Consider the following 15902-nt stretch of genomic DNA (forward strand, 5'->3'; position numbering starts at 1 on the left):
TCTACTATATGCTCTACATGCTCTAAAGAAACAAGAAAAAGAGCTTGGAAAACTATTTTGGGGATTGCTCCAATTAATATAAAACTTGAATTTTTTAATTATTATTTTTATTTGTTCTACTTAGCGGCATGACCACAGAATGAAAACTTGCAGTTTTGAAGGAAATTAAACATTATAATAGTATCCTCAAGATCAAAATCATGAATTTATGAAGGTCTCAGGAGGAAACCCTTGAAAACAAGGTCTAACCACTGTACTCATGTTGACTATCTTTTTTTTTCAATTACAAAGCAAGAATTTTCATTCATTCCTTTTCCAGTTTCACAATAAGTATAGTATGAGAAGAGATATAATGTATAAAGAAATAATCTTAAACTAAAGGAATGGAGACTAGACAGCCACAAATGAGAAATTTTAAAGCATTACTCATGGCAGCAAATACATTCTTGGTCTGTATGCATTTAAAAGCATATAAAAAAAATTCTAATTTTATATGCTTTTCTTTGGGAAACCAACCCTTTACTCCTATTCCCTGTGATTTAGGTCAAATGAACACCTCTTAGCTGTGTCTGCACACAGACTAACATAGGCCTGGTCCATCAGAGTGCTCCAAACCATCTGGCCAAAGGACTGGTTCAAGGTTGGAGACGTGAGGCAACAAAAAACAGCGCAAGTCTTCTCCAGGAATTTTCAAACACTTCTTTCTTCTTTTGGGATCATGAAATTCAAAAACATATGAACTGGACCTCCTTTTGGCCACCTTCCTCAGTGCTGAGAAAAAGCTATCTGCAGCAGCAAAGAATAAAAGACTAACGTATCCATGAAGGTGAGTTTTGATAAGGAATATAAAGCAAGAATTAGAGTGCATCCCAATGCTACCATTAAAGGTTATGGATTTAAATGACCCCAAAGCTATCTCTACCCCCTGGACTTTTAATTTACATGAACTAATACAGTCTTTCTTCAGTCTTCACATAAGCTAGTTCAAGTTGATGTTCTATAACTAAAAACTGAAGGATTTCAACAGGCTTTTACTGCAAAGAGAAAAATAATTTTTTACCTAGTAAATCCCAGTTAATTATTCCAGCATACTCTATCATAAAAGGCATACTGTAGAGTAAGTACATTGACTTCTTACCTTCAGTCACTTATCTTTTCCCTAATAAAGGGACTATTACATTTTTCTGAAGTGTAACTTGAAATTCAGGAAATACACAACATATAACCCCAAATAAATGTGATCTGTGTACTTACATTCATCCAGCCCCAGTTGATAGGCCAGGTTCTGTAGACCTCGTACCTTCTCCATCAAATTAGCTGTGGTGAGACTTCCCAGTTCTAAAACAGAATCATTTATTTCAATACCATTTCTTTCCACCGTTTCTAGTAATAATTCATTTGGGTTGTGAATCCTGGCTATAAAAGTTTTACAGGGGCTGGGGATGTGGCTCAAGCAATAGCGCGCTCGCTTGGCATGCGTGCGGCCCGGGTTCGATCCTCAGCACCACATACAAACAACGATGTTGTGTCCGCCAAAAACTGAAAAATAAATATTAAAATTCTCTCTCTCCTCTCTCTCTCTCTTTAAAAAAAAAAAAAGTTTTACAGTACAACTTGGGCACAGCATGCACAAAGTCAGGGTTTAATCTCCCACACCACCAAAAAAGAAAAAGAAAGAAGAGTTTTCAATTCCTATTGAATAAGTAGAAAATGGGTTAATATTTCTTCTCCAATCTTTTACACACACACACAGACACAGGAAACCAGTGAAATTTTCCACTATTGCAAAATGCCTTGAAATGATCTTTCCCATTTAATAAGAAAAGAGCAACAGTAACAAATTAAGTATTTTATCCTAAGGATCCTTTTATAGCATTCATTTTGTCTGGTATACAAAATGCATACATCATTAAAATACAGAACCTTATGATAGGACTGGGGCTGTGGCTGAGTGGTAGAACACTTGCCTAGCACATGTGAAGCGCTGGGTTCAATCCATAGCATCACATAAGAATAAATAAATAAAGATATTATGTCCATCTATAACTAAAAATATTTTTAAAAAAAGCAAGTTAAATTATTAAAAAAAAAAAAAACTTATGATATGCCATAGCATTGAAAAAGCCCTGCAAAATGGACAGTCTCCATTTACAAGTCTCCAGATTTCAACTAACAATAAAATAGCAACAAAATACTATTTCCCATTTTCCAAACTTTTCCAAAGTTTAGGAAACATAGGCTAGATATAAATCCAAACTTACCCTTCAAATCAAATTCCTATAAAAAAATTTTAAGTTTTCCAAGTAAAAACACGTAATACTAGAAATAAAAACCTACCTTCCCAGATTTTCATTTAAGTAGGACACAAATCCTTTTAGTTTTAAAACACAGGTCAATTTTGCATGGAACATAATGAGATCTCTCATTTAAAATTTGAAGTTTCTTTAGGAAACGCATGTTAATGGGATATTAAATAAATGTCTGTTTGGAACATCAGAACAATGAACCTGAGATGCCCTTGAGACTTAATTTTTTCCATGGCTAGAGGAGGGGAATCTGTATTTAAGCATGCAGAACAATGAATTACTTCTGAAATCAAATAAAGATATTTTTTTCTCCCATTTATCATGCTGCAGTCATTATCTATATCTGGCATAAGGAGACTTTCTTGATCTGTTCAGGCTGCTTAAATAGCTTAAGACTTCAAAATTTTTACCATAATTTCAGTCTATTACTTCACAACCATCATGAATCTTATCATCAGAAGGACAATAAAAATAAATAGTGGAAAATTAATGTTTTTAATTTAAATTTCTGTTCTGTGACTGAGTTCCAAATCATTAATCAAACGTAATATTCACTACTTCTAGAATTCTTTATGGAAGAAACTAAAAGGATAGGAAGAGAAAAAAACAGCTTTTAACCCCTTAAGAAAGGTTTTCATTTAAGCATAGCAATGACAGCAATATATGCTATGAAATCCTAAATAAGGCACTGTGTTTTAGTGGAAAAAGCTTAGACTTAAAAGAACTCTTTCTAATAAATCTTGGTTGGTTAACCTCTGAACCATGGACATCATTATACCTAACAGAACTTTGATGACAATTAAGTAAGAAAATTTATATGAGAGGTTTTTTGTCAATTGGCATTATACAAAATAAACTTAATATTAAAATAATTAGCAACAGAAAAATTGTGACAATCTTGAATTGTCACAATTGTGACAAGGTTTTTTACACATGGAAAAAGTAGAGAAAGGCATTTCAGATGTGAAGAACTATGAGTAAGGATGGTTAAGTAGACAGTCTGAAGCCAATAATACTTGAAAGAGAAAAGTAAAAGAAAAATTGGAGGTGGTTTGTGTCACATGTCTGTAGTCCTGACTACTCAGAAAGATGAGGTAGGGGGATCACTTGAGCTCAAAAGCTGAAGACCAGCCTAGTCAACAGAATAAGATCCCATTTCAAAAAATAAAGTTAGAAAACACCAGCACCACTTACCTTTCAACATGTCAATGTCATCCCGTTCTATTTCAGCCATCCATTTGGGTGGAGAGCTAGTAATAGGCTGTCAGAAAATAATATATCCATTCAGATACATACAAAGTGTGAAGAGACCCTACTCTTCCTTCCTATAAGAAACTTAGCCATTCAGATACATACAAAGTGTGAAGAGACCCTACTCTTCCTTCCTATAAGAAACTTAGCTTAAGGGGCTGGGGTTGTGGCTCAGTGGTAGATCACTTGCCTAGCATGTGTGGGCCTTGGGTTCGAATCTCAGCACCACATAAAAATAAATAATAAATGTCCATTGACAACTAAAATAAATAAATATATATATATATATAAAAGTAGCTTGTTACCCAGCCTTCAGGTTGTTTGAAAATACTTGCAAATTATAATTTCAAAAATCCAGATTTTTCTAGGTTCAGATATGACTTAAAAATAATCACCTTACAAAATAATACTGCTCATCTTTTCATTTATTAACTTATTTTCTTAGTTGCACATAGACACAATGCCTTTATTTATTTATTTTTTTATGTGGTGCTGAGAATTAAACCCAGTGCCTCACACATGCTAGGCAAGTGCTCTACCACTGGGCCATATCTGCAGCCCAATACTGCTCATCTTTAAAGCTGAAATCAGAGAGATATTGTTAAAAGAACTTGGTGAGACTACTATTACTATTTCATGCACAACAAGTTAGTATAGCATTGAAATTCCATTCTGATGGCAGAAAGAAGACTCAAGAATGAGAAAACCCTAAACTAACTGACAGAGAGAGAATGGTCATTACTTAAAATTTTACCTCAGATGTACTGATTTAGAATACCTGGGACTGGGGAAGGGTCCAGTGGAAAGAACAGAGCAAGGGAATCCACAAATAGACTTTGTAAAAAATATATTTTTAGTTGTAGATGGCATAATAACTTTATTTTATTTATTTTTGTATGTGGTGCTGAGGATCAAACCCAGTGCCTCACATGCTAGGTAAGCGCTCTACCACTGAGCCACAATCCCAGCCCCACAAATGGACTTTTTAAAAGCTCCATAGCTACAACTAATTCTGTCACATACAACAAACAATACTTCAGCCCTTCAATCTTCTCCCTTTTTAAAAATTAAAATTGAGTTGGTATTAACCATGTAACAAGCAAACACTTTGCATCATGTCATTTACACCCAAAACAACTCTATGAAGTAGGTATTATTATTTCCATTTTACAAATGAAAAAAAAAAATCAATGTAGATTTTAAATTACTTAGCCACACAACTAGAGGAGTCAAGATTCAAAATTTACATAATCAGAGTCCAGAAACCATGATGAGTCCTCTAGGCTGCCTCCCCTAAGATGCTCTACATCAAATTCACCAATTTTTTTCCCAAGTAGGGATGTTAACTAGGGTCCTAGGTGGAGGTAGAAAGAAAACTCAGCATATGTATATGCACATTTCTAGGAAAAAGGTATAGATATTTAACCAGATTTTTTAAAAACACCACACTCCAAAATCATTATGTAAAACAAATAAATCATTCTTCACCAAACCTCACTCTTCAAATGAGTACACATATACACACACACACACTTATATTTACAACTTAAAATATTTACTTATAACCAAATATAATTAACTAAATTGAAAACCAAGTATAACTGAGATTAGAAGAAAATCAAATCATATACTCTGCTCAATCTATTAGACAAAAGTTGATCCAATAGTAATGCCACCTTGCATTGTTGATACATCCTAGACACTAGGCAGTGTTTTACATGCATTATGAATTCTATACAGTAATTTAAGGTGAAAAATTAAAGTTCAAAAATGTTAGAAACTTGCTCAGATCACAAAAAGTTTAATAGCAGAGTCACTCTAACACAGGTGTGCCTGACTCAAAAGCTCCATAAGACTGCATTCTCCGGCCTAGGCCTTACAAGATGCTGAGGAAGCAGAGGCAAATACTCATACTCGACTCTTAAACAAATGAAAGAGGCTACAAAGTCTAGATTCCCTTGGAATAAAACTCACAGAATCTGAAAGCCTCAGGTCAAGAGGAGGATATTTAACTCAGCACCTTGCACTCTAAATAATGAGAAGAGAATGCTAAAAATATAGTAAGAGACAGTGGGAGTTATGTCACAACCCCCAACAATATGGTTTGAAAGAAAGAGATTGGGCTTTGGAATTAGACAGATCTGAATTCAAATCCTGGTCTACCACTGCCTAGGAGTTGAGCAAGTAACTTAGCGGTCAAGTTTCACTGCTAGTCGGTGCTTGAAACAGTGGACTCAAATCCTATTTAGTGTTAAGAATATAGAGGCCATAACAGGTTCAAAAACCTGATTCTTCCATTTAGAGTCTATAATCTTGGGTAACTTATGTACCCACAACCAGTCTTGCAGATATCCTTGTCTGGGATGATTAATTATAGTACTATCTCATCTGGTTTTGTAAAGATTAAATAACATATGTAAAGTACTTAGAACAGTGCCTGGCACATGGTAAGCACTTTGATGCTATCATTAGCATCATATTTTCCTGGTTGTGGGAATATATAAGAAAATATATTTAGAGCTTCAAGCACAATGTCTGCTGCTGTGGAAGTGGAAAAGTCTGTGGCTCTTATGAATGCCTTCTCTCAGGTTTCTAATGAAACATGGAGAAATTAGAAAATTCTCTAATGAGAAATAAGTTTACACCATAATGCATTGGATAATTAAAAGAGAAAGCTTCAAAATTATAGTTTGAACAAAAAGAATACTACCAATACATTAAATATTTCAACTGCCTTACCTTAAAAGCTCTCAAACTGAGAAAAGAGGTTAAGAAACAAAGGGAAAAATGTCAAAATAGAGCATCTGAACAGAGAAATGCATTATCAACCATTAACATGATGACAATATAAACAGATTTATAAGACTGCAGTTAGAAAATAATTTGAAGGCTATCACATGGTTCATGAAAATAAAGAAATGAGAGATTAGAGCTTTCACCCAGGAGCAAAACTTTAGATAAACTACATTAGGAAAGCAAGATACTACTTACACTTTTGAAGGAAGCTGCAAATTCAGCAACACCTGGTACTGAAAAGAAAAAAAAAAAAAAATTATTCATTCAACAATCTCTGAGTGCTCAGGCATAAAGGATTCAAATAATTTAAGAAAATAGCCTTGCCATCAAGGACCTTACAGTCTGAAAAAGAACAGTGTAAACCAATAACTCGAAAATTATTTAAGTGCACCAAGAAAGATGCCAGGTGCCATTGGAAGGCAAAAAAAAAAAAAAAAAAAAAAAGGAAGGAAATCTAAACCAGACTAAGGAGGCAGGAAAAACTTCTGGGAAAAAATAATGCCTCAACTAATAATAATAATAATAATAATGCTTTAAAAGACCAGGAACTAGTTGCGAGGATGGTGATATACAGTATCTCTTACCAAAAAGTTTAAACTTCCTTTTTAGTTATGCTGTTTTTTTAATTCAACTACTCATTTAAGTGTATCACAGGAAGAATCGGATTAAAAAACAGAAAAACAAGGGCTCCTTTGGAAGATTTACACTTGCTAGCAGTGCTTGCATCACATTCTGGTAAAGGTGTGGTTATGTGGCCTTTGGGTTAGGACAAACGATGCTCCCAGTAGAAGCAGGGGGACTGAGCCAGAGCCGTGGCCAGTACATGGGAGCAGTTAGACTGACCATTGTTGCAGCAGGTCATTATGTTTTACAAGCCATGAGGCATAAGGAGCCTCAAGTAAAACAAATTCTTAAAAGACTACCAAAAACTGCCATCAGTGGTGACTCTTACAGAGGTAGGTTTGAACCCCAAATGAGAAGAGGAAGCAGCATTAATACTTGGTTTAAGCCCTACTACTTCTATAGAAAAAACAAGATGCTCATCAATAAAGTATGCTCTTAAATTACCCACAGAAGGATTTCCTTAGATAGGAGCCTAAATCAATGAAGTTAAAGACTGATTAGAAGGTCAAGCTAAAAAATGAAGCAAATGTATGATGAATTATTAGTTAAAAATAAAAAATAAAAAACAGTTAAAAGGGAAATGATGTTCAAACTCACTAATAAAGAAACACAAACTTAAAATAATAGAGGTTGGTAACAGCAAAAATTGGCTGGTACATGAGAAAACGGGCACTCTCTTCCACAGTCATCCTCTTCCATTGTACACAAACACATGTGCAAAGACACTCATTAATAAAGGTTGCTGTTGTTGTTTGCAGTACTGCGGGTTGAACTCAGGTGTACTCTACCATTGAACTACATCCCCAGCCCTTTTTTATATTTTTTATTTTGAAACATGTTCTAGCTGAGTTGCCAACGTTGGCCTTGAACCTGTGATCCTCCAGTATCAGTTTCCTTAGTTACTCAAATTACAGGTATGCATTACTATGCCCAGCTCTCATCAATAAAATATGCAAAATAAAACACTGAATGTAGCTTATGTCGCCAAATAGAATATGAATACACAAACTATGATGTATTCATGTAATAAAATATTTAAAGGAATGAAATTGACCTACACATATAATAAGGTAAGATCTACTAATTGTTACTAGGTTTAATAAATTAAGCTGAAGATCATATTCACAGGGATCCATCATCATAAAAAACAAAATAATCCACCTATTTTCTTTAATTTTTTTTTTTGACCTTTATTTTATTTATTTGTATATGGTGCTGGGAATCAAACCTACTGCCTCATGCTAGGCAAGCACTCTACCACTGAGCCACAACCCTGACCTCCATCTATATTCTTAAAAAATATATTTATTTAGGATTAGATATATAGCTCAGTAGTAAAGCACCTGTCTAGCATGTGTGAAGCCCTAGGTTCAATCCCTAGACCACACACAACCATACACACACACAAAGTGGAAAAAAGTGTGTATATGTGTGTATAATACACACACATAAAATATATATTACATTACATATATTTTATATATATACATTGTATATATATATATATATATATGTATTTGTACATATACATATATATTTACTTATGTGTATAATAAAGACCAAACCAATTTGTAATAAACTAATTATAGTTAACTTTAAAAAAGAGATTAAAGAAGGTAAGGAAATGTTTTATATATCTCAGTATTATCTATATTTATTACAGATATAGTTTTTAAAAATAATTATTATTTCAAGGATCCTTACTTTCTGTCATACAATGTTCTGGAAAAAATACACAAAACAGCTATTATCATTGGACATCAATCTCTTCACTTTGAAGTGAAAAAAAAAAAACTTTAATCCATTACAGTTACTTGATAACGCTTCAAAAATTTCCCACAGGAATACTGGTTCTCATGCATCTATAGTGATAAGAAGAAAGTAAAAACTTACATTGTTCTGGCCAAAGATCTGGTGAGGCACGGTCAAGTTTTTCAAAACTTAGCAAAGATGCTTCCAAATCTGTCCCTAGGACAAAACACCCAGATTAGACATAAAGACAAGAAATACATTAATTTCTACTTTATTACATTTCAATCTCAACGTAAACTGAAATACTCTACTGGAAGTCTAGAGATTTGAGTTCTATAACTACTAATGATCATTATGTAAAACAAATAAATCATTCTTCACCAAATCTCACTCTTCAAATGAGTAAAACAGGAGTGATTTGTTTTTTTCTTTTGAGTACCTGGGATTGAACTCAGGGGCACTCAGCCACATCTTAGTCCTATTTTGTATTTTATTTAGAGACAGGATTTCACTAAGTTGCTTAGCATCTCACTTTTGCTGAGGTTGGCTTTGAACTTGAGATCCTCTTGCATCAGCCTCCTGAGCTGCTGGGATTACAGGCTTGTGCTACTGTGCCTGGCTAGGAGTGATATGTTAGATGAGTGTTAAGAAAAATGAGTATTAGCTGGGTTTGGTTGCACACACTTGTAATACCAGTGACTTGTGAGGCTAAGGCAAGAGGATCTCATGTTCAAGGCCAGCCTCAGCAATTTAGCAGGACCCTGTCTAAATTTTTTTTTTTTTTAAATAAAGGACTAGGTATGTTACAATCAATTGAGTATCCTTTACTCCCATGAAAGATAAACTCCTCTGCTAGAACTCTGTATTCCATCTTCTCTTGCTTTGTCAAGAACAACACTTTCAATATCTTCCTCTTCATTTTCTATTTTCTCTAGACTCATACTCAACAGCAAGCAAGTCTGTTCTAGAATTTCCCTTTGTTATTTTTTGTTTGCAGTACTGGGGATTGAACACAGGGGCAGGCAGCACTAACCTATATCCCTAGCCTTTTAATATTTTGTTTTGAGGCAGGGTCTTTCTTCCTAAAGTAGTGACTGATCTCAAATTTATGATCCTCTTGCCTCAGCCTCCCAGACTGCTGTATTATAGGCATGTGCCACCATACCTGGTGTAGAATTTCTTTCTTTCCTTTTTTTGGTATTGGGGATTGAACTCAGGGGGCACTTAACCATCAAGCCAATCACTCTTTTTGAGACAGGGTCTCACTAAGTTACTGAAGCTGGTTTCACACTTGCAGTCCTTCTGCCTTTTTCCTGAGTAGCTGGGATTATAAGCATGCACAATCAGGCCTGACTCTACACAATTTCCTTACTTTAAAAAAACAAAAACAGAAACCAGCCAGGAATTGTAGCACTCACCTGTAATCCTAGCTACTCAAGAAGCTGGGCAGGATGATCACAAGTTTGAATCCAGCCTGAGCAATTTAGCAAGATCGTCTCTCAAATTTTTTAAAAGTTAAAACAATAAAAAAAGGCTGAAAATAAAGGTACTGTATTTATCTACTATAAACAAAGATATTAATAAAAAAAAAGAAAAAAGGTGAATTCTAGCTACTGCACTTGCCTAACATGTGTGAGGGCCCTGGGTTCAATCCCTAATACTAATGGAAGATTTAAAAAAAAAAAAAAACTCCCTTGACTCCAGAATCTCCTCCAAAAGCTAACTCTAAAGCTCTAGAGTTGTCTATCCTATTGTCTTTCTTTTAATTCTTCACCTCACATTCTCTCCTTAACCTATGACAAGCAGGCTTCTGTCCCTACACATATGGATAGAACATACATACTGCTGTTGTAAAGGACATCTGTGACCTATGTTGTTAAATCCAATGGTCATTTCTCTTTTCTCTCTTCTGTGATCTGATTACTCCATTTCTTTTCTTTTTTTTTAATATTTATTTTTCAGTTTTCAGTGGACACAACATCTTTATTTTATTTTTATGTGGTGCTGAGGATGGAACCCAGCGCCCCATGCATGCCAGGCGAGCGCACTACCCCTTGAGCCACATCCCCAGCACCTTGATTACTCCATTTCTATCAACCATGCTGGTTTTTCTCCTAGTCCTTGACTCCTTGCTGGCTCAGCTCCTAGTTCCACAACTCTTACCACATCTATAGGCCAATGACTCCATATTTACAGTACCACCTTTCTTCTGAGCTTCAGTTATATGTTCAAATGGCTACTTGACAACTCTCTCCATTTATTTACATGTGTGAAAACTTCTTAAACTTAGTATGTTCAAAATCATAATTTCCCAATCCTTGCCAACTCAAGAAACTGCAATATCCCAAACCTAAATTCTCTAACCAAAAGCCCAGATTCATCTTTCATGCCTCCTTTTCCGGAACTGTTCTAATCCATCAGTAAATTCAATAGTTTCTTCTCCAAAATACACCACAAAAGCGAATGTAATACAAGAAGCCATCACTTCTCTCCTGCACTACTTCAAAAACCTCTAAATAGACATCCCTGCTCCTGTTCTTACTCCTTCCCTTTCACCCTCAAACCTATTCTCCACAAAATAGCCAGATACTACTTTTCAAAAATGTCAATCATGCTGGGCATGGTAGCACATGCCTGTAATTCCAACTACATGGGAGGTTAAGGCAAAAGAATGCCAAGTTCAAGGCCAGTCTGGGCACCTTAACCAGACCTTGCCTCAAAATAAAAAGTAAAAAATACAGCTCAGGGGTAGAACAGCCCAAGTACCCATCCTCCAGACACACACACACACACACACACACGATTATTAATTTTATTAAATCACAACCCTTAAGTACATGTCTTTTCAATACTGGGAGTAACCACACCAGAGTACTTAGAGAACACTTCAGTAAACTGAGTATGATGATTGTCTTAGTTGGTCCACTGTGTAAAAATGGAAGATCATGTTTATTTTAGAGAAAGTGGTAGAGTGTTCCCAGGTTCAGTCCCCATTCCCATCCTCCTCTCTGAAAAAAAGTCAATCAGATAATGTCATTCTCCAACTTAAAAGTTCTTTTTTCTAGCTAAATCTCAAAGTACATTATCTACCATGTCCTATAAAATTCTACCTGATTTAGCCTCTCTTTCATTCTTTGACCCTACTTCCCCTCTATTTTCCCCTACACACAACAGGTACTTTAAAATTTGTTGAGTATTAATGTGTGCTTAGCATGCTAGTTAAATTAGTTCATTTAATGCTATAAACCAGGGGTTCTTAACATTTTCTGGATAAGCAACATCTTTAGAAATTTGGGGAAAAAAACTACACACTCTCACCCTAGAAATGCATATGTGCATAAAACTTTGCACAAAAAGTGCTTTTCTCTACACCGAATCTGTTTTACCAGATATTCCAAGGGAATTTCCAAAAGCAATGTAATTGGTAAAGAACTCAAGCCTAACACACTGGCTTATTTAAAGCATCCAAAAATTTGGTCAGAAGAAAAGCTACAAAATACATAAAATGTCAATTTTCAAATTCTCAAGAAATATCTCAATGGTAAACTCAATATTAACAAAAATAAACCTATTGTGGGGGAGAGAATCCAATAACCAACAAAGGTTGTAATACTGCATTCTGGGACATAACTCTGCTGAGTCTTATGCTCATAAATCAATTAGACGGCTTTACTTGCATTTCAATTTTCTTCCCTTTTAAGAAATTCCAGTAAGGGATGGGGTTGTAGCTCAGTGATAGAGTGCTTGTCTTGCACATGTGAGGCACTGGGTTCGATCCGCAGCACCACATAAAAATAAATAAACAAACAAAAATAAAGATATTTAAAAAAAAAAGAAACTCCAGTAAATTTAGCATGAGAAAGACAAAAGATGCAGAAAGGTAAATTGAAGATTAAAGTGAACTACTTTACACAAACTTGTGCAGCAATAAAAATGTACCAACCTACAGATTATATAAAACAGAACATATACATAATTCCTTGCACTATTTAATTGTAAATAGTAGAGTGCATGCAGTCTAAACTTTTATTATTACTTCCCTGTCTTCCATATATCCACAATCCCCCCCCCAAAAAAATCCACATACCTTGTTAACCAAAAAATAAAAAGACAAAAGAGTAGATGACCTAAACTTACTTTCAGATCAACATTATTTTAATTAGATTTTAAAGACGGAGACAGGATACTAAAAATAAAAGTGAAAGAGCAAAAGCAGTGGAATAATTCAGGATGATTTTGGTACTGTGGATTTAACCCAGGGGCGTTTAACCACTGAACTACATTACCAGCCTTTTTTTGCTAAGTTGCTGAGGCTGGCCTGGGAACTTGCCATTCTTCTACCTCAGCCGCCCCAATCTATGGTATTACAGTCTTGTGCCAGAGCGCCCAGCTGAAATACTTATTTAGAAGCTGCATTTAAATTCAAAATGCTTAATTTGATTTTGTCAAAGTAAAAAAAAAAAAAAAAAAAAAAAAAGATTGGATAGAAAAAAAGTGTAACTGTCAGAGAGGAGAATAAAAACTTTAAAATTCAAGATGGCAGCAAGAGGCAGTGGAGCACAATTGTAAATCCAGAAACTCTGGGGCTGAGGCAGGAGGATTGAAAGTTCAAGGCCAGTCTCAGCAACTTAGTGAAACACTATCTCAAAAATATATATATATTTTTTAAAGGGCTGCAGATGTTGCTCAGCAGTAAAGCACCCCTGAGTTTAATCCTCATTACAGGGAAAAAAGGAAAAAAAAAAAAGTTTACAAAAAAGAGACCATGGAGATGATTAGATAACCAAAGGGAAAAAATATTATTCCCAATACTCTTCTTAGCTAAGGAAAATAAATTGCTAGAAGGCAGGGAAAAAAATCAAAGACAAAGAACACAGCTCCAAAATCTCCAAAACTTGAAAATATAAAAAAAATCTTAATAATAAATTAAAATTTTCAATAGCAATTACTTCTGTATCTACAACTTGGCTGACTTCTTTTGTGTGGTGAAATTTAAATAACATAAATTCACCATTTTATTCTTTAAGTGTATAATCAATGGCATTAAGTACATTAACATTATCCAATCATCACCATTATTCATCATCAAAATTTTCTCATCTTCCCAAATTAAGGTATTAAATAACTCCCCATTTCCTTAGCTGACTTCTTAAATGCCTTTTTTTCCTCCCTCTTCTGACAAGAGAAGTATCTAAAAGGCAGAACAATCTCTTTTAATTCTGAACATCCACAATTTTTTTAATATTTACTTTTTAGTTGCAGTTGGACACAACACCTTTATTTCACTTAATTTTTTTTTTTTTAATGTGGTGCTGAGGCTCGAACCCAGAGTCTCCCACATGCGAGGCAAGCGCTCTACTGAGCCACAACCCCAGCTCCACATCCACAATTTTTATACAGTATGTTCCCATGTTCAAAAAATTTCAGACTCTGGAACTGGGGTTGTGGCTGAGTGTTAGCGTGCTTGTCTAGCACCACATACAAATAAATGCATAAAATAAAGGTCCATCAACATCTAAATAATTTTTTTTTTAAGTTACATTGTTTAAAAAAAAAATTTCAGGGCTGGGGATGTGGCTCAAGCGGTAACACGCTCGCCTGACAAGAGCGGGGCGCTGGGTTCGATCCTCAGCACCACATAAAATAAAATAAAGACTGAAAAATAAATATTAAAAAAAAAGTTCTCTCTCTCTCTAAAAAAAAAAAAAAAAAACTTCAGACTCAGTTGAACATTATTTCTAGATATATCTAATCTTTCTTTTAATATATATTAATTGAAGGATAACTGCTTGCCAAGCACTATGCTAAACCTGGGGATCCAAAGACAGAATTTATGACCAGGCTTAAAAGGGTCAAAGTTAACAGAACAACTATGCTGGCAATGAAGAGATTAAGATAGTGAATAATGGTGGAGAGGGACAACTTCAAAAAATGTCTGGGAAAGGCCTTTTCGGGAGGTGACATCTAAAACGAGACTTGGAATTGAAAAATATATTGATATTTAATTCATCCTTCCAACTCCTAAAACACCCAGCATTTGCTTTTCGTTTAGCAGGTACCAGATAATAGCTCTCCTTAATTCGCAAGATTCCTTCCAAACACAAAATGTTTGAGGGCAGAAAACTATCTGTCAATGAAATCGTGTGGGGCTGGGAACTACAGATGGAAAAATTGAGTTCAAAATTAGTACAAGTCCCTAAACTCTCTAAAGCAGAGTGTACCGAAACCACCTAACTGCTACCTTGAAATGACTTGCATTTCAGTTAACATATAGTGGAAATTGTTCACTTACTCAGCCTAAAGAAACAACACATAAAGCAGACACAAGAGTGGTTAAGACTATTCAAGACTATATTAGAATGCTAAATTCTCGTTTCTCCAAAGGGCGAGAAAACGAGAAGGTCCCCCGTTCTCTTCAGCCACAGCAACCGAAAAGGCAGGAAAGCATCATGTTTCTCCTGTGGTTCAGTCCCGGGAAGAGGTCAGCCCCAACCCCGGCTAGGGCTAGAGAGAATAATCCATCCCTGCTCGATTAGAATAGAGGAGACACTTCAATGGGGCGCCCCGAGGAGAAAACTAGAGGAAAGCACCTCCTTTCCCCCAATTGTATCCTCTCTTTGACTTCAGTCTCACTCCAAAAGGATTAAGGGAGGGCCAGGGCGATCCCGGTCCTTTTGCCCAAAACCGGTCCCTAGCTGATGCCTTCCTCCACCCGCCAGGATATATTGGAGACGCTGCGAAGAACCGGCGAGCTGGAGACAGGGACTCATCCCAGGAAAATGAAGTGAAAGACACATGAGAGGATCCCAATAAAAAATTGTAAGTGCTAGGGGAAGGTGGATAGTGGAAGTTCCCAGAGAAGCAAAGAAAGAGGTTGCAGGCCAAGGATCTCCAAGCCGGCTCCAAGCCGGCTCTTACCGTCTGTGGGAGACGCCATCTTCCGACCCATGTCACGTGACGTGGCCAACCGTCGGCGGGAAAGCGAGGATTCATAAGCCACGCCCCCAAAGAGACACCCAATCCCCAACTTGTAGCCGAATCTCATTAACCCCCCATAGGGCAATATTTGCCTATCCCCGCCCTCCCGGTTATAGTCACGCCCCTCGTGGTCGTGTTAAAGTGACTGCAAAATTCTTGGAGGGTCTATTTACTTTCCTTAGTGAGGGGGTGGGA

General features: G+C 35.8%; 1 protein-coding gene across 3 annotated transcripts in view; it reads right to left on the reverse strand.

The window, feature by feature from the left end:
• Lin52 (lin-52 DREAM MuvB core complex component) overlaps positions 1–15678 on the reverse strand; it is a 103963-nt gene extending 88285 nt beyond the window's left edge. For 2 of the 3 annotated variants that reach the window (XM_076848102.2, XM_076848103.1), the window contains exons 1-5: positions 15648–15678; positions 8871–8945; positions 6549–6586; positions 3501–3567; positions 1255–1338 (exon numbers count right to left, since the gene is read on the reverse strand). In XM_076848102.2, the coding sequence (XP_076704217.1) occupies positions 1255–1338; positions 3501–3567; positions 6549–6586; positions 8871–8945; positions 15648–15678 (295 nt within the window). The remainder of the gene's footprint in view (positions 1–1254; positions 1339–3500; positions 3568–6548; positions 6587–8870; positions 8946–15647) is intronic. The other variant, XM_076848104.2, reaches the window with a different exon arrangement.
• Positions 15679–15902: the final 224 nt, after the last annotated feature.

This window comes from Callospermophilus lateralis, chromosome 3 (genome assembly GCF_048772815.1).
Source record: "Callospermophilus lateralis isolate mCalLat2 chromosome 3, mCalLat2.hap1, whole genome shotgun sequence".
Lineage (NCBI taxonomy): Eukaryota > Metazoa > Chordata > Mammalia > Rodentia > Sciuridae > Callospermophilus > Callospermophilus lateralis.